Source organism: Mobula hypostoma, chromosome 1 (genome assembly GCF_963921235.1).
Source record: "Mobula hypostoma chromosome 1, sMobHyp1.1, whole genome shotgun sequence".
NCBI lineage: Eukaryota > Metazoa > Chordata > Chondrichthyes > Myliobatiformes > Myliobatidae > Mobula > Mobula hypostoma.
This window is the reverse complement of record NC_086097.1, coordinates 253,501,566-253,519,460: the sequence shown is the minus strand read 5'-3', so window position 1 is coordinate 253,519,460 and position 17,895 is coordinate 253,501,566. Positions and strand designations below refer to the sequence as shown.

The 17,895-nt window shown below is 46.0% G+C and overlaps 1 protein-coding gene across 1 annotated transcript in view; it reads right to left on the bottom strand.

Moving 5' to 3' along the window:
• The window catches only part of sdc2 (syndecan 2), a 157,991-nt gene extending 152,904 nt beyond the window's left edge, over nt 1–5,087 (bottom strand). Inside the window, exons 1-2 of the mRNA XM_063067371.1 lie at nt 4,943–5,087; nt 4,567–4,816 (exon numbers count right to left, since the gene is read on the bottom strand). Of these exons, the coding sequence (XP_062923441.1) occupies nt 4,567–4,623 (57 nt within the window). The 5' untranslated portion in view covers nt 4,624–4,816; nt 4,943–5,087. The remainder of the gene's footprint in view (nt 1–4,566; nt 4,817–4,942) is intronic.
• Between the last annotated feature and the right edge of the window lie 12,808 nt (nt 5,088–17,895).

The window sequence follows — 17,895 nt, the reverse complement described above, 5'->3', positions numbered from 1 at the left end:
AAAGGAAAACAGCAAAAACTAGTGGAAAGTTAGAGAATTGGGAAGCTTTTAAAACCAACAGAGACCAACTAAAAGAGCCATAAGAAGGGAAAAGATCAAATATAAAGAGCATGTCAAACTTTTTCCACGTATGTAAGGAGTAAAAGAGAAGTAAGATTAGATATTGAACAACTGGAAAATGACGCTGGAGAGCTAGTAATGGGGACAATGAAATGGCGAATGAATAAGTGTTTTGCATCAGTCTTTTCTGTGGAAGTTGCTAGCAGTATGGTGGAAGTTCCAGGCATCGGGGGCATGAAGTGTGTGAAGTTACCACAACTGGAGAGAAGGTTCTTGAGAAATTGAAGGGTCTGAATGTAGATAAGTCACCTGGACCAGATGATGACACCCCAGAGTTCTGAATGAGGTGGCTCAAGAGATTATGGAGGCATTAGTAACGATCTTTCAGGAATTACTAGATTCTGGAATGATTCCAGATGGCTGGAAAATTGCAAATGTCACTCCACTCTTTAAAAAGAGAAGGATCTAGAAGAAGGGAAACTATAGACCACTTAATCTGACATCAGTGGTTGGGAAGATGTTGGAGTCGATTGTAAAAGATGTGGTTTTGGGGTACTTGGAGGCACATGGTAAAGTAGGTTGTGGTCAGCATGGTTTCCTTAACGGAAAATCTTGCCTGACAAATCTGTTAGAATTCTTTGAAGAAATAACAAGCAGGATAGACAAAGGAGATTCAGTTTATGCTGTACTTGGATTTTCAGAAGGTCTTTGACAAGGTGCCACACATTAGGCTGTTTAGTAGGACATGATCCTGCTTAGCAAATACAAGCCCATGGTATTACAGGAAAGATTCTGGCATGGTTAGAGCAGTGGCTGATTAGCAGGAGGCAGATGGGAATAAAGGGAGCCTTTTCTGGTTGGCTGCCAGTGACTAGTGGTGTTCCACAGGGGTCGGTGTTGGGAGTGCCTCTTTTAACGTTGTATGTTAATGATTTGGATGATGGAATTGCTGGCTTTGTTACAAAGTTTGTAGACAATATGAAGATAGGCCAAGGGCAGGAAGTTTTGAGGAAGCAGAGAGGCTACAGAAGTAAATACAAAATACTCTGCAGATGCTGGGGTCAAAGCAACACTCACAACACGCTGGAGGAACTCAGCAGGTTGGGCAGCATCCGTGGAAACGAGTCGATGTTTCGGGCCAGAACCCTTCGTCAGGACTGTAGGGGAAGGGGTAGAGGCCCTATAAAGAAGGTGGGGGGAGGGTGGGAAGGAGAAGGCTGGTAGGTTCCAGGTGAAAAACCAGTAAGGGGAAAGATAAAGGGGTGGGGGAGGGAAGCAGGGAGGTGATAGGCAGGAAAGGTGAAGAAGGAATAGGGGAAAACACAATGGGTAGTAGAAGGAGGCGGAACCATGAGGGGGAGGTGATAGGCAGCTGGGGGAGGGGGCGGAGTGACATAGGGATAGGGGAAGGGAGGGGGAAGGAATTACCGGAAGTTGGAGAATTCTATGTTCATACCAAGGGGTTGGAGACTACCTAGACGGTATATGAGGTGTTGCTCCTCCATCCTGAGTTTAGCCTCATCATGGCAGTAGAGGACTGATCCACACGTCCCTCTCCACGGATCTCCCACCCGGCACTTATCCCTGTAGGCGTAAGTGCTACACCTGTCCCTACACCTCCTCTCTTGCCCCATTCAGGGCCCCAAACAGTCCTTCCAGGTGAGGCAACACTTCACTTGTGAGTCTGTTGGGGTCACCTATTGCATCCGGTGCTCCCAGTGCGGCCTCCTCTACATCGGTGAAACCCGACGCAGATTGGGGGACCGCTTTGTCGAGCACCTCCGCTCCGTCCACCAAAACAGACAGGATCTCCCAGTAGCCACCCACTTCAACTCTGCTTCCCACTCCCATTCAGATATGTCCATACATGGCCTCCTCTACTGCCATAATTAGGCTAAGCTCAGGTTTCGATTTCTGCCCCTTCCCTCTTCAGTCCTGATGGAGGGTTCCAGCCCGAAAGGTTGATTCATCGTTTCCACGGATGCTGCCCGGCCTGCTGAGTTCCTCCAGCGTGCTGTGAGTGAGGCTACAGAAGGACTCATCAGGAGAATGGGCAAGGAAGTGGCAGATGGAATACAGTACAGTGTTATGAAGTGTATGGTTATGGGGTTGAGAGGGAAATGGATCAGCCATTTAGGAATGGCGAAGCCCACCCAATGAGCCAAATGGCCCAATTCTGCCCCCGTGTCCTATGCACTGACGGCTGGGCGGACGGCAAGTGCAAACATGAGTACTTCATGCACAATGTAGTCATAACAGTTGTACATGTCAAATGAATTCAACATTTAACCTCTGTCAGAGATGATAAATATTGTTACCTGAAGCTTTATCAGGCATTGGTTAGACCGCACTTGAGAGTATTGTCAGCAGTTTTGGGCCCCTTATCGAAGAAAGGATGTGCTGGCATTGGACAGGGTCCAGAGGAGGTTCCTGAGAATAATTTTGGTAATGAAAGGGTGGAGTTTAGAGCAACAAATATTGAAAGGCCGAGACAGGATGGACATAGAGAGGATGTTTCCTGTGGTGGGAGAGTCTAGGACCAGAGGACACAGCCTCGGAACGGAGGGACATCCATCCAGAACACAGATGAGGGGGAACTTCTTTAGCCAGAGGGTGGTGAATCTGTGGAATTCATTGCCACAACTGGCTGTGGAGGCCGAGTCATTGGGTATATTTAAAGGTGAGGTTGATAGGTTCTTGATTTGCCAGGGCATGGAAGGTTACAGGGAGAAAGCAGAAGATTGGGGTTGAGAGGGATGATAAATCAGCCACCATGGAATGGCAGAGCAGACTCGATGGGCTGAATGGCCTAACTCCGCTCCTCTGTCTTATGGTCTTTCATGTCAGGGAGCCTCTATGAAGGGGGAATGTTTTGAGCCCATCTGGAGACAGAACAATTCTGCGTCTGGCTTCTTTCCCCTCTCATTTCGGCGGAAACGTCGACTGTTTATTCATTTCCATAGATGCTGCCTGACCTGCTGAGTTCCTCCAGCATTTTGTGAGAGGCACGCCTTGTTCCTGTGTGCAGTGCAGCCCATCGTTTACGGATTTCAGCACAGGTCCCATCTGCTTCATGTGTGAAGATCGGTTTGCGCAGTCCGCACAGCTAGTGTCTGGTCAAGGACCTTCTGCTGGTGTCAATCGGGATGCAGATTTTCAGATCAGAAGCACGCCTGCTGTACGTCTCGCACAAACCATACTAAGAAACTCGTTTTTATCTTTGAAAACCAAGGTTGTTGATTTGGAGTACCGATAATTTTGCAATCGTTCAATTACTTACGGCAAAACAAACCATCATGTACAAAGCAGGTCGCAACGGGATTGTTCAGGGCATAAAGTTTTACCGAGTTCGATCAGTACACTTTATTGGAGTTCACTCTTGGAAAGCTGACATCTCCATATCTCTCTCTCTCTCCTCTCACCCTCTCCTCCCCTTTTCCTCTCCCCGATCTCTCCCTTTCCCCCTCCCATCTCTCTCCCCGTCCATCTCCCGCTCTCTCTGAACTGGTTATCAGAATTGTAGTCATCGGAATGATTCCCTTCATCTCTGAGCACTTCGCTCTGCGAAACATTTAGGAGCCGCGCTTCTCATTACCACAGATCCACTGACAAACCGCAGATTTTTTTAAAATTACAGATGAAGTATAACGACACTGAAGAGTTTTGTGAGAGAATACAGTATGATGCAAATGTCATCGGAAATAGATACTAACAATGATACTCCTTCCATACAAAAAAAACAAAATTTAATCTTAAATCCACTTTGATTTTGTTAATTTTAAAGCAGCTCTGTGGCGAACTCAAGGGGCATTAAGTGATCTGAAAGTAGATACGGCCACTCTGGAAACCCCTGGCTGCTGTGCTAAACATCTGCAGCCCTGCGCCATGAACGAACCGTGCGATTTACGTACAAAAGCGAGAAATATTAAAAACCTCCCGCGCCATCTAATGGACTCGGGTAGTCAGTCCACTAAACATCCCACCTGTGTTCGTTCGTTCGTGTTTTTTCACATACACACACACATTCACACACACCGTAACTTTAGTTAGAAACTTGTCTCTGCATCTCTTAGTTGCTGACTTGTCCAGCTCCCCCTCGGCCGGCAGCGAGGGCAGCGAGGGCTGAGGGGGCGAGGGGGCGAGGGGGCGAGTGGAGGAGTTGGGGGAATGAAGCGCCGCTTTCTCCTTCGCACTGCCCCAGGCCAGACTGCCCGGGATTAAAGAGCGCCACATTCCCGCATACTCCGAACACACATTAGCCTGCGCCTGCCACCCCGGACGGGACAGAAAGAAGCCTCCTAGAAAATAAATCAGAAACAACTCAAATCTCCAGGCACACGGCCAGAGTAAGGAGATGCAGTGGGGGCAATAAGTTTATACTGGGGTGTAAATGGATTTGGTAAGAGACAGATGACCATTTCAGCGAGCGTGGACACTCAGTGCCAGCGCTCGTTTGCCCTTATCCTCTCCTGTCCGATCCAGGGATTTAGTCAACCGGCCACTTACCAGCTCGCCGTTAGCCAGCGTACAGAGTCCCAGAGTGAGCAGGATCCAGCCGTTCATCGTGCCGCCGCCGCCGCCGCTCTCCGGGTGCCACACGGGCTACAGGGATCCGACTCGCCGGGCTTCACCTCGCCTCCCTCCCGCTAACACAGCGCACCACCTCGGTCCTTGGCAACGCTATACCTCCCAGGCTCCTTCTTCGGAGAATATTCTTCCGCGGACTTCTTCCTTTCTCCGCAATCTCAGTTTCCCCCTGATTAATCAGATCAGATGCATCAGAAAACTTTGCGTTTTATACAGGAAACAGCGAGAGAGAGAACGGAGAGCGGAAGGCGGGCGCTGCCTTCCCCGCAGATGGTCACACACGGACAGCCCTTACCCAACTGTGCCGGAGCAAGCCCGCACGCCCGGGGCTCTGCGATGGAAGCGGGGCAGCGGATCCGCTCGGAGCCGACGCGTGCGCAGCGATGCCGAGCGCTTCGGGGAGGGCGGCCCGTGATTGACGGCGGCTCGGCAGCGCGGTCTGCAGGTCGCCGTCAGGCCGGACCGGCGGATTTCCAGCCTCCACACGAAAGTACACGTGTGCACGAGAAACTTGCTCAAGCAGCACCTCAGATAAACACCATTGACAAGACCAGGTCCTCTCCCCCTCTTGTCCTGTCCGAGAAGGGTCTCGCCCCGAAACATCGACTGTACTCTTTTCCATAGATGCTACCTGGCCTGCTGAGTTCCTCCAGCACTGTGTGTGTGTGTTTCTGTGTTGGTGTTGCTTGGTTTACTATAAGGCTTTTTGTGTTCTACCATATTATTTAGGAGCGGAATTGTGCCATTTTGACCCATTGGGTCTGCTCCACCATTTCATCATGACTGAAATAATTTTCCTCTCAGCCCCGATCTCCTGCCTTCTCCCCATATCCAATCTTGCCCTGACCAATTGAGGATCTATCTGCAGTAACCTCTGCCATAAAGATTTGGCCTCCACAGCTGCCTGTGGCAGCAGCGGTGCTGAGGTGGTGCTATAGCACCAGCAGAAATTACAATAGCACCACCACAGCACCACCAAGAAATTAACTGAAATTTGACATACAAATTACAGCTGCTTTCTCTGTATAGTTTTGAATGCAGCTTGTTTCTGCAGTTGATCTAGTGAAACATCACCCCCAATTACCATAGCACCCACGCAGCAATAAAGTTATAAACTCTGTGCTGGTCTAAGGTCAGATCCACTCTACACTTCTGCTTATTCGTTCGTTGTCAATGTCTTGTCGTTGCTGTCCTCAGATCAGTTAAGCTGATCTGAGATCACTTAAGGTGGTGATGTCACTCACTCTCACTCACGCGAGAGATTGATAGTATACATCCAGGCGCAGATCCGTAGTCTCGCGAGACTAACGGATGCCACACACGCGCACACATTGTGCTTTTACAAGCGAGCGTGGGCCTGGCACGTGCATTATTTTGGCCGGCGTGAAAAATTGATCGATTTTTAGTGAGAAAACGACCTCATCCAGAAAAATCAGTGATCTCAGCCTGAGCATGTCTTAATTGAAAGTGACATGCAGAAAGGAGTAAGTGGGGATGAGGACGACAGCAGTTCATCGAAACGGAGCGGGATTCGGAAGAGAACGTGGATGAAGCTGCTCTTAGTGAGAGTGGGAATACTGTTAGTGATGTCAGCCAGCAGCCTGAGGAAGGACCCCGTTGGCCAGCATTGAGAAAGTACCCTTCACTGCTCACAACAAGTTTGGCAATCAGCAAAGGAGTTTTATTCATGGCTGGTTTGACCTGTACTCCTGGCTGGAATATTCGATCACAAAAGATGCTACATTCTGCTTCGCATGCAGGCATTTCCTGTGTGGAGGACATGGGTTCCATTCTGAGTCTACCTTCACTGTCACCGGTTACCGCAACTGGCGGAAAGCTACAACAGCTTTCAAAACCCACCATGTAAGTGCAGCTCATAAGTTTGCGATGGAGGCACAGGCCGAGTTCAGATTGAGAAAACAAGATGGTTCAAGATTGGGAAATATGCTTGATAAAGGACATGCAAAGATTGTCCAAGAAAATCGTGAATATATGAGAGCGGTGGTTGAGTCTCTACGCTATATTGCGTGCCAAGGCATTGCCCAGCGAGGACACCGGGAGAATGATGGATCTGGCAATAGGGGAAACATTGTTGAGTTGCTCGGTGTAATTGGACAGTTTGATAAGACTGTAGCTAAAAAAATAGAGACAATCCTGGAAATGTGAAAAACACCCATCACGATATCCAAAATGAAATTATGGGTATTATGGCAGATATGGTCATACGTCAAATAAGAGCAGAAATCGAGGAGGCTGGACATTTTGCCATCATGGTGGATGAAAGTAAAGACTTGAGTAAAAAGCAGCAAATATCAGTGGTGGTGCGGTATTTGAATAACGAAACAGTGCTTGAAGAATTCTTGCACTTCACTCCAGCAGAAGGGTTGGACACAGAGTGGCTTCTTAAAAGCATTGAACAGACACTCGCCCAGTGTGTTATTGATAAGAACTCGTGTATGGGTCAGTGTTATGACGGGGCGGCAGTGATGCCCGGGTGCAATACCAAGGTACAAGAGAGGTTCAGGAAAGAGGTTCCGCAGGCATTATATACACACTGCCATGCTCACAGACTTAACCTTGTTTTAGTGGATGTTGTGAGCAATGTACAACAAGCGGGTGAGTTTTTTGAAACTGTGCAGCTGCTAAACTACTTCTTTTCAAACTCTGTTGCCCACGATCTTTTCATGAAGAAACAGAAGAACTTGAATCAACTGCACAGCCCGTGGAGTTGAAGAAATTGTCAGATACACGCTGGGCATGGCAGTATACAGCTTTGTGGGCTATAAAGAAATCACTCCCTGCCATTCTAGCTACACTAGAGGATATTATGGGGCAACCAAATGCACGGAGGAAAACAGAGGCCAGAGCTGTAAATGAACTGATTAATGAATAGTTTGCTTTACTTCTCACTCTGTTTGAAGATTTATTCCGAGTCACCAAGTTCATGTCAGACCAGCTACAGTCTCCCAGCTTGGAGCTTTCATCCGCTGTGGACTTGGCTCAGTCTGTTATCGATGCACTCTCAGCAAAACGGGGAGAGGAATCAAGGAGTGAAATTCAGGCAAGAGCTAGGGACCTGTGCGGCGAGGCCGGTATACGGAGCAGATCACATGAAAGGAGACAGGCCCAGCCACCCCGCCGCCCACATGATTTTGTTGTTGAGGCCCAAACTGAACGCACACCTGTCACATCCTCTGATGACCTTCGCAAGCACTGTTTCTATCCGGTTATAGACAGACTTATGACTGAAATGAAAAGACGGTTCTTAATTGAGTCTGGGGGTGTTCTGAAAAAACTACCTAAGGAATAGCAGCGGTGATGCTCGGAACAGCAACTTGGCCCTGTTGGCCATAAATGTAACCCCACTTTTTAAAAAAGGAGGAAGAGAGAAACCGGGGAATTATAGACCGGTTAGCCTAACGTCGGTGGTGGGGAAAATGCTAGAGTCAGTTATCAAAGATGTGATAACAGCACATTTGGAAAGCAGTGAAATCATCGGACAAAGTCAGCATGAATTTGTGAAAGGAAAATCATGTCTGACGAATCTCATAGAATTTTTTGAGGATGTAACTAGTAGAGTGGATAGGGGAGAACCAGTGGATGTGGTATATTTGGATTTTCAAAAGGCTTTTGACAAGGTCCCACACAGGAGATTAGTGTGCAAACTTAAAGCACACGGTATTGGGGGTATGGTATTGATGTGGATAGAGAATTGGTTGGCAGACAGGAAGCAAAGCGTGGGAATAAACGGGACCTTTTCAGAATGGCAGGCAGTGACTAGTGGGGTACCGCAAGGCTCAGTGCTGGGACCCCAGTTGTTTACAATATATATTAATGACTTGGATGATGGAATTAAATGCAGCATCTCCAAGTTTACGGATGACACGAAGCTGGGCGGCAGTGTTAGCTGTGAGGAGGATGCTAAGAGGATGCAGGGTGACTTGGATAGGTTAGATGAGTGGGCAAATTCATGGCAGATGGAATTTAATGTGGATAAATGTGAAGTTATCCACTTTGGTGGCAAAAACAGGAAAACAGATTATTACCTGAATGGTGGCCAATTAGGAAAAGGGGAGGTGCAATGAGACCTGGGTGTCATTATACACCAGTCATTGAAAGTGGGCATGCAGGTACAGCAGGCGGTGAAAAAGGCGAATGGTATGCTGGCATTTATAGCAAGAGGATTCAAGTACAGGAGCAGGGAGGTACTACTGCAGTTGTACAAGGCCTTGGTGAGACCACACTTGGAGTATTGTGTGCACTTTTGGTCCCCTAATCTGATGAAAGACATCCTTGCCATAGAGGGAGTACAACGAAGGTTCACCAGACTGATTCCTGGGATGGCAGGACTTTCAGATGATGAAAGACTGGATGACCTAGGCTTATACTCATTGGAATTTAGAAGATTGAGGGTTGATCTGATTGAAATGTATAAAATCCTAAAGGGATTGGACAGGCTAGATGCAGGAAGATTGTTCCCGATGTTGGGGAAGTCCAGAACGAGGGGTCACAGTTTGAGGATAAAGGGGAAGCCTTTTAGGACCGAGATTAGGAAAAACTTCTTCACACAGAGAGTGGTGAATCTGTGGAATTCTCTGCCACAGGAAACAGTTGAGGCCAGTTCATTAGCTATATTTAAGAAGGAGTTAGATATGGCCCTTGTGGCTAAAGGGATCAGGGGGTATGGAGGGAAGGCTGGTGCAGGGTTCTGAGTTGGATGATCAGCCATGAATATACTGAATGGCGGTGCAGGCGCAAAGGGCCGAATGGCCTACTCCTGCACCAATTTTCTGTGTTTCTATGTTTCTATAAACAGCCGGAGAACCAAGGCACTGGACATCAGAAAATCATTGATGCTTTCACCACCAATCACAACAGACGGATTGTGCTTCTCTGAAAACAACAAATGGTGAGGGCAGTTGATTTTTTAAAAAATTTGGGCCAAGACTAATGCTGATTATTATTATTTTGTGGTGGATACCCCATAGTCCTTATGTTTCCTGCAAATCCTAAACTATTACATTTACTGCTATTAAGCCTATTAGTTTTGCTTAGACTTCCAAGCGGTGATTCTGTTGACTTTTGTTTTAAATTCAGTAGCCGAATTAATTAAGGTATTGCATGGTCAGAGTATGATTTGTCCAACTCCTGGTAAAACCTTGCATCTGTTGTTTGCCTTATTTGACTTTAATAACAATGTACCTTTTGGCATTGTCTGTCTATGTAATGCGAATAGCAGTTGACATTGTGGGTTAGTGTTGTGTTTTTCAGTTGAAAAGCATGCATTTGACGCTGATTGCGGGATTTGTGCGTGATTCATGTTGTGCGCTGTGGGTCAGATTCTCTGTTGGTTTGTTTGTTGATGCTCTGTGTAGCCCGCGTTGTCTCTGATGCTGTTGACACTGTCACAGTTCACTTCTATATTATATCTATCAATTGCTGTTGCTTGTGAATCAACAGAGGCATTTATAGAAGGCACATAATGCTTGAACCTGACTTTTGAACGCCACGTGTCTGGCCTTGCAAATACATATTACCATACAGTACATCCCTCAGCACCATCACTGAATAATTCAGCCCCACTGTAGCACCAGCAAGAGAAAATCTCTGGCACCGCCACTGGCCTGTGGCAAAGAATTCCACAGATTCACTACTCTCTGGTTAAAGAAATTCCTCCTCATCTTCATTATGACTTTATACTTTATACTTTACTGTGGCCAAACAATTGAAACTAGAACGTACAATCATCACAGCGATATTTGATTCTGTGCTTCCCACTCCCTGGATTACAAATCGATAGTAAATATTAAAAATTTAAATTATTAATCATAAATAGAAAATAGAAAAATGGAAAGTAAGGTAGTGCAAAAAATCCGAGAGGCAGATCCGGAGATTTGGAGGGTACGGCCTAGATCCGGGTCAGGATCCATTCAGCAGTCTTATCACAGTTGGAAAGAAGCTGTTCCCAAATCTGGCCGTACGAGTCTTCAAGCTCCTGAGTCTTCTCTGGAGGGAAGAGGGACGAAAAGTGTGTTGGCTGGGTGGGTCGTATCCTTGATTATCCTGGCAGCACTGCTCCAACAGCGTGCGGTGTAAAGTGAGTCCAAGGACGGAAGATTAGTTTGTGTGATGTGCTGGGCTGTGTTCACGATCTTCTGCAGCTTCTTCCGGTCTTGGACAGGACAACTTCCATACCAGGTTGTAATCCACCCGAGAAAAATGCTTTCTATGGTGCATCTATAAAAATTAGGGAAAAACAGGGCATCCCTCTATTCTGAGGCTGTCCTCTGGCCTTAGACACTCCCACCACAGGAAACATCCTCACCACATCCACTCTATCAAGGTCTTTCACCATTCGATAGGTTTCAATGAGATCACCCCTCGTTTTTCTAAGTTCCAGTGAATACAGGTCAAGGGCCATCAAACGCTCTTCATTTGACAAGCTGTTCAATCCTGGAATCCTTTTTGTGAATCTCCTTTGAACCCTCTCCAGTATCAACACATCCTTTCGAAGATAAGGGGCCCAGAAACTTCTCACAATACTCCAAGTGAGGCCTCACCTGTTCCTTACAAAGTCTCATCATTATATCCTTGCTTTTATATTCTAGTCCTCTTGAAATGAATGCTAACATTGCATTTGCCTTCCTCACCACAGACTCAACCTGCAAATTAACCTTCAGCGAATCCTACACAAGGAATCCCAAGTTCCTTTGTGCCTCCGTTTTTTTGTATTTTCTCTCCATTTTAAAAAATAGTAATTTCTTCTACCAAAGCACAATACCATACACTTCCTGACACTGTATTCCACCTGCCACTTCTTTACCCATTATCATAATCTGTCTAGGTCTTTCTGTAGCCTCTCTACTTCCTCAAAACTACCTGCTCCTCCATCTCTCTTCATATCGTCTGCAAACTTTGCAACAAAGCCATCAATTCCATCATCCAAATCATTGACATATAACATAAAAAGAATTGGTCGCAACACATAACCCTGTGGAACACCCCTACACCGTAGCCAACCACTAAAGGCTCACTTTATTCCCATACTTTGCCTCCTGCCAATCAGCCACTGTTTTGTCCATGCTAGGATCTTTCCTGTAATACCATGGTCTCGTAGCTTGTTAAGCAGTCTCATGTGTGGCACCTTGTCAAAGCCCTTCCGAAAATCCAAATACACAACATCAACCGATTCCCCTTTGTCTATCCTGCTTGTTATTTCTTCAAAGAGTTCCAGCAGATTTTCCCTTGAGGAAACCATGCTGACTACGACTTATTTTATCATGTTCTTTCCCAATCAATTTTGGCCAGCTCCATAAGACACAGGAGTAGAATATGGACATCTGCCCATCAAGTCTGCTCCACCGCTTAATCATGGCTGATCCTTTTTCCTTCTCCTCCTCAACCCCAGTTCCCGGCCTCCTCCCCGTAACTTTTGATGCCATGTCCAATCCAGAACCTGTCAATCTCTGCCTTAAATACACCCAATGACCTGACCTCCACAGTTGCCTGTGACAACAAATTCCACAAATTCACCACCCTCTGGCTCCTCTCTCATGCCTCTGTAATTCCCTTTGCTGCACTGTAATACTGATCCATCTGACATTAGCTTCTACTTCTCAAATTTCAGGGTGAATTCAATCATATTATAATCACTTTCCCTAAAGGGTTCTTTTACCTTAAACTCTCTAATCAATTCAGGCTCATTGCACATTACCCAATCTAGAATAGCTGATCCTCTAGTGGGCTCAACCACGAGCTGCCATCTCATAGGTATTCTAGAAATTTCCCCTTCTGGAACCCAACACCAATTGATTTCCCCAACCTACCTGCATATTGAAATCCCGCATGACTATTGTAACATTGCCCTTCTGACATGCATTTTCTATCTCCCATTGTAATTTGTAGGCCACATCCTTACTACTGTTTGGGGGTCTGCATAGAAATTCCATCATGGTCTTTTTACCCCTGCAGTTCCTTAGCTCTATCCACAATGATTCAACACCTTCCACCCCTGTGTCACCTCTTTCTAATGATTTGATTTCATATTTTACCAACAGAGCCACCTTCCTGTCTGTCCTTTGATACAATGAGTATCCTTAGGCTTTAAGCTCCCAGCTATAATCTTCTTTCAACCATGATCAGTAATGCTTACATCATACCTGCCAAACTGCAACTGTGCTGCAAGTTCATCTGCCTTATTCTGCATACTGCGTGCATTCAAATACAACACCTTCAGTCCTGTATTCACCCTTTTCGATTTTGTCTGCATTTTACGTTGCCTCATCCTGTTGACTGCAATTTTACCCAATCAACAGTCTCTCTTCACTACATGTTACCTCTGCTTGTAAAACAGTTACCTCATCCTCAGGAATATCATCTCTCTTTCCTACGATATTTCTTACATTGAAATACGAGGGGTGATTGATAAGTTTGTGGCCTCAGGTAGAAGGAGATGAATTCTACAGCTCTCATTACATGCACATGCAGTTCAACTCTTTGAGTGATTATGCAGAAAGTTTGAAGTTAATAGCTCATCAGGGGTGATTGATAAGTTCCTGGCCTAAGGTGGAAGGAGATGAGTTATTAACTTCAAACTTTCTGCATCTCCTTCTACCTTAGGCCACGAACTTATCAATCACCCTTCTGCGGACACTTTCTGGAGGTCCAATATCCGTATGCTCCACGACCACTGGACTAAGTGTGTACATGTAGGAGGGGACTATGTTGAAAAATAAATGTGCTAGGTTTTCTAACATTGACTTCTTCTACCTTAGGCCACGAACCCATCAATCACCCCTCATATACGCAGCTCAGGACTCTAGTCTAGTCGCACCATGCTCAACCTTTTGATTCCTGACTTTGTCTGAGGTCTTACCAGCATCTGCCTCCACAACCTCTCCACAACTGCTCTGGCACTCTGATTCCCATCCCCCTGCAACTCTAGTTTAAACTCCACCGTGCAGCATTTACAAACCTTCCCACTGGGATATTAGTCCCTCTCCAGTTCAGGTGCAAGCTGTCCCTTCTGTACAGATCCCACTTCCCCTGTGAGAGAGACCAATGATTCAAAAATGTTTTGCCTTCCCTCCTACACCAACTCCTTAGCCATGTGTTAAACTGTATAATCTTCCTAGTTCTGGCCTCACTAGCACGTGGTATGTGTAGTAATTCTGAGATCACAACCCCAGAGGTCCTGCCCTTTAACTTAGCACCGAACTCCCTGAACTCCCTCTGCAGAACCTCATCACTCGTCCTGCCCATGTCACTGGTACCGACATGGACCACGACTTCTGGCTGTTCACCCTCCCACTTAAGAATGCTGAGGACTCAATCCGAAATATCCTAGACCCTGGCTCCCGGGAGGCAATGTACCATCTGGGAATCTTGTTCTTGCCCACAGTACCTCCTGTTGTTCCCTTAAATAATGAATCTCCTTTCACAACAGCGTTACTCTTCTCTCACTTCCCTTCTGAGTCACGGAGACAGACTCCGTGCCAGAGACCCAACCACTGCGACCTTCCTCTGTTATGTCATCTCCCCCGACAGTATCCAAACCCGTTGTTGAGGGGGATGGCCACAGGGATACTCTTCACTGGCTCCTTAACCCCCTTCCCTTTCCTGACTGTCACACACTGCCTCAAATTAGACGTCATCAATGTCTTACACATCTTCAACATAACATCCCATCTCCTGTGCTCAATACATTGATTTATGAAGGCCAGTGTGCCAAAAGCTTTATTTACAACCCCTATCCACCTGTGATGCCACTTTCAACAAATTATAGACCTCTATTCCCAGATCCCTTTGTTCTACCACACTCCTTAGTGCCCTACCGTTCACTGTGTAAGACTTACCCTGGGTTAGGTCTGGTGAAGTGCAAAATGTCTCACTTGTCTGCATTGAATTCCATTTGCCATTTTTCAGCCCATTTTTCCAGCTGATGCAGATCTCTCTGCAAGCCATGATAGCCTTGCTGTCTACTACACCCCCATTCTTGGTATCATCCACTAATTTGCTGATCCAGTTAACCACATTATCATCCAGATCACTAATATAAATGACAATCAACAATGGACCCAGTACCAATCCCTGTGGCTCACCACTTGTGATAGGCCTCCAGTCAGAGGCAACTCTCTATTTCCACTCTCTGGCTTCCCCCACAAAGCCAATGTCTAATCCATTTTACTACCTCATCCTGAATGCCGAGCAACTGAACCTTCTTGACCAACTTCCCATGTGGGATCTTGTCAAATGCCTTGTTAAAGTCCATGTAGACAACATCCACTGCCTTGCCTTCATCCACTTCCCTAATAACTTCCTCAAAAACTCTACAAGATTGGTTAGACATGACCAACCACACATGAAGCCATGCTGACTATCCTTAATCAGTCCATGTCTAGCGGAATACTCTATATCCAGTCCCTTACAGTACCTTCCAATAACTTTTCAACAACTGTTGTCAGACTTACTGGCCTATAAATTCCTGTTTATGTTTTTTAAAAGCTTCTTTTTGAAAAAGCCTTTTGTAAAAACTTCGATTGAAGCTCAGGGCCAATTTGGAAAGGCTGGGTAAGGGTTGAAATGTGGCAACAGAGTCCAGACCCAGAGCGTATTGATGCGATAGGGCCCAGGCCTTAGAGCAAGTTAAGACCCAATGTTGGGATGATTTAAATGTCAAGCCAGATGCTGTACACTGAAAAGGGCAGGTGTCGGGCTGTTCTGTTCACTGCTCTGCCGTGTTTACTCTACTGTGCGATGCACTGAGCTTCAGGCTTTGTGTCTATGGACTCACTTTCGCTCTGAATGCAGTTGCTTGCTTTTATTGTTTACACGATTTGTGTTATTGCTCTCTCTCTCTCTCTCTCTGTGCATTGGGTGTCCTCTGGTCTTTTTTTTAATGGGTTCCTTTGGGTTTCTTGTTTTATGACTGCCTGTAAGGAGACGAATCTCAAGGTTGTATAATAAATGTACGTTAAACTTTGAACTTTTCATTTCCACCATCTTCCCAACCACCGAAGGCAGGCTAAACAGCCTGTATTTTCCTTCCTTCTGCCTCCCCCTCTTCTTAAAGAGCGAAGTGACATTTTGCATTTTTCCAGCCTTCTGGAACCATTCCAGAATCTAGTGATTCTTGAAAGATCATTACTAATGCCTCCACAATCTCTCCAGACACCTCTTTCAGAAGCCTGGGGTGTTGTCCATCTGGTCCAGGTGACTTATCTACCTCCAGACCTCCAGACTTTCTCCCCAATAATAGCAACTGCACTCACTTCTGCCCCCCGATGCTCTTAAACTTCTAGCATACTGCTAGTGTCTTCCATAGTGAAGACTGACGCAAAATACTTATTGTTTGTCCGCCATTTCTTTGTCCCCCCATTACAACTTCTCCTGCGTCATTTTTCAGTGGTTTAGTATTTAGCCTTGTCTCCCTTTTACTCTTTATATATTTGGGGGAAAAAAACTTTTGGTGTCCTTTTTGATATTATTGGCTAGCTTAACCTTCATATAACCATATAACAATTACAGCATGGAAACAGGCCATCTCGGCCCTTCTAGTCCGTGCCGAACTCTTACTCTCACCTAGTCCCACCGACCTGCACTCAGCCCATAACCCTCCATTCCTTTCCTGTCCATATATCTATCCAATTTAACTTTAAACAACAACATTGAACCTGCCTCAACCACTTCTGCTGGAAGCTCGTTCCACACAGCTACCACTCTCTGAGTAAAGAAGTTCCCCCTCATGTTACCCCTAAACTTTTGCCCTTTAACTCTCAACTCATGTCCTCTTGTTTGAATCTTCCCCACTCTCAATGGAAAAAGCCTATCCACGTCAACTCTATCTATCCCCCTCATAATCTTAAATACCTCTATCAAGTCCCCCCCTCAACCTTCTACACTCCAAAGAATAAAGATCTAACTTGTTCAACTTTTCTCTGTAACTTAGGAGATGAAACCAGATAACATTCTAGTAAATCTTCTCTGTACTCTCTCAATTTTGTTGACAGACAAGTGTGAGGTGTTGCACTTTGAGAGGATCAACCAGGGTAGGTCTTAAACCGTGATCAGTAAAGCACTGAGGAGTGTGGTAGAACAACGGGATCTGGGATTAGAGGTCCAATATTCATTCAAAGTGGTGTCACAGGGAGATAGCATCATAAACAAAGCTTTTGGCACGTTGGCCTTCATAAGAGATCTAGGAGCAGAGATAGGCTTTTTGACCCATCGAGTCTGCTCCACCATTTCATATTGAGTACGGGAGATGGGATGCTATGTTGAAGTTGTATAAGATGTTGGTGAAACTTAATTTGGAGTATCGTGGCAGTTTTGGTCACCAACCTACAGGAAAGATGTAAATAAGGTTGAAAGAGTGCAGAGAAAAGTTACAAGTATGTGCTGGGTCTGGAGTACCTGAGTTATCGGAAAAATTGAATAAGTTATGACTTTATTTCTTGGAACATAGAAGATTGAGGGGAGATTTGATAGAAGTATAGAAAATTATGAGGGGTATAGATAAGGTAAATGCAAGCAGGATTTTCCAATGAGGTTGGGTGAGACGACAACCAGAGGTCGGGGTTAAGGTGAGAGGTTTAAGGGGAACATGAGGGGAAACTTCTTCGCTCAGAGGGTGGTGAGAGTGTGGAATGAGCTGCCAGCGCAGGTGGTGCATGTGAACTGGATTTCAATGCTTAAGAGAAGTTTGGCTGGGTACACGGGTGGTAGGGGTAGGGAGGGGAGGTCAATGAGAGTAGGCAGTTTAAGTGGATCGGCACAGACTAGATGGGCCGAAAGGCCTGTTTCTCTGCTGTACTGTTCTATGACTCTGTGATACTATGAATACAGCCAAATGAAACCGGTAATCCTCTGGAGACAAGGTACAAATACAAAACCAACACTCACACACAGCCACAGCACCTACAGCCATGATAGCAGAAAAAAACATAATATCGCTCAAGTCCCTGAATGTGATAACCTGTGGGTAGATGGTGTATGTTCACTTGCAAACTGCTTTTGCACTAGTTATTCAATTTCTTAAAAGACCCCATCGTTTCCACCTCCACCATGGCCACCGGCAGCCCATTCCACGCACTCACCACTCTCTGTGTAAAAATCTTACCCCTGACATCTCCTCTGTACCTACTTCCAAGCACCTTAAAACTGTGCCCTCTCGTGCTAGCCATTCCAGCCCTGGGGAAAAGCCTCACGATCCACAGAACATGTAGTTTTTTTGTACTGCTGCCGCAAAAC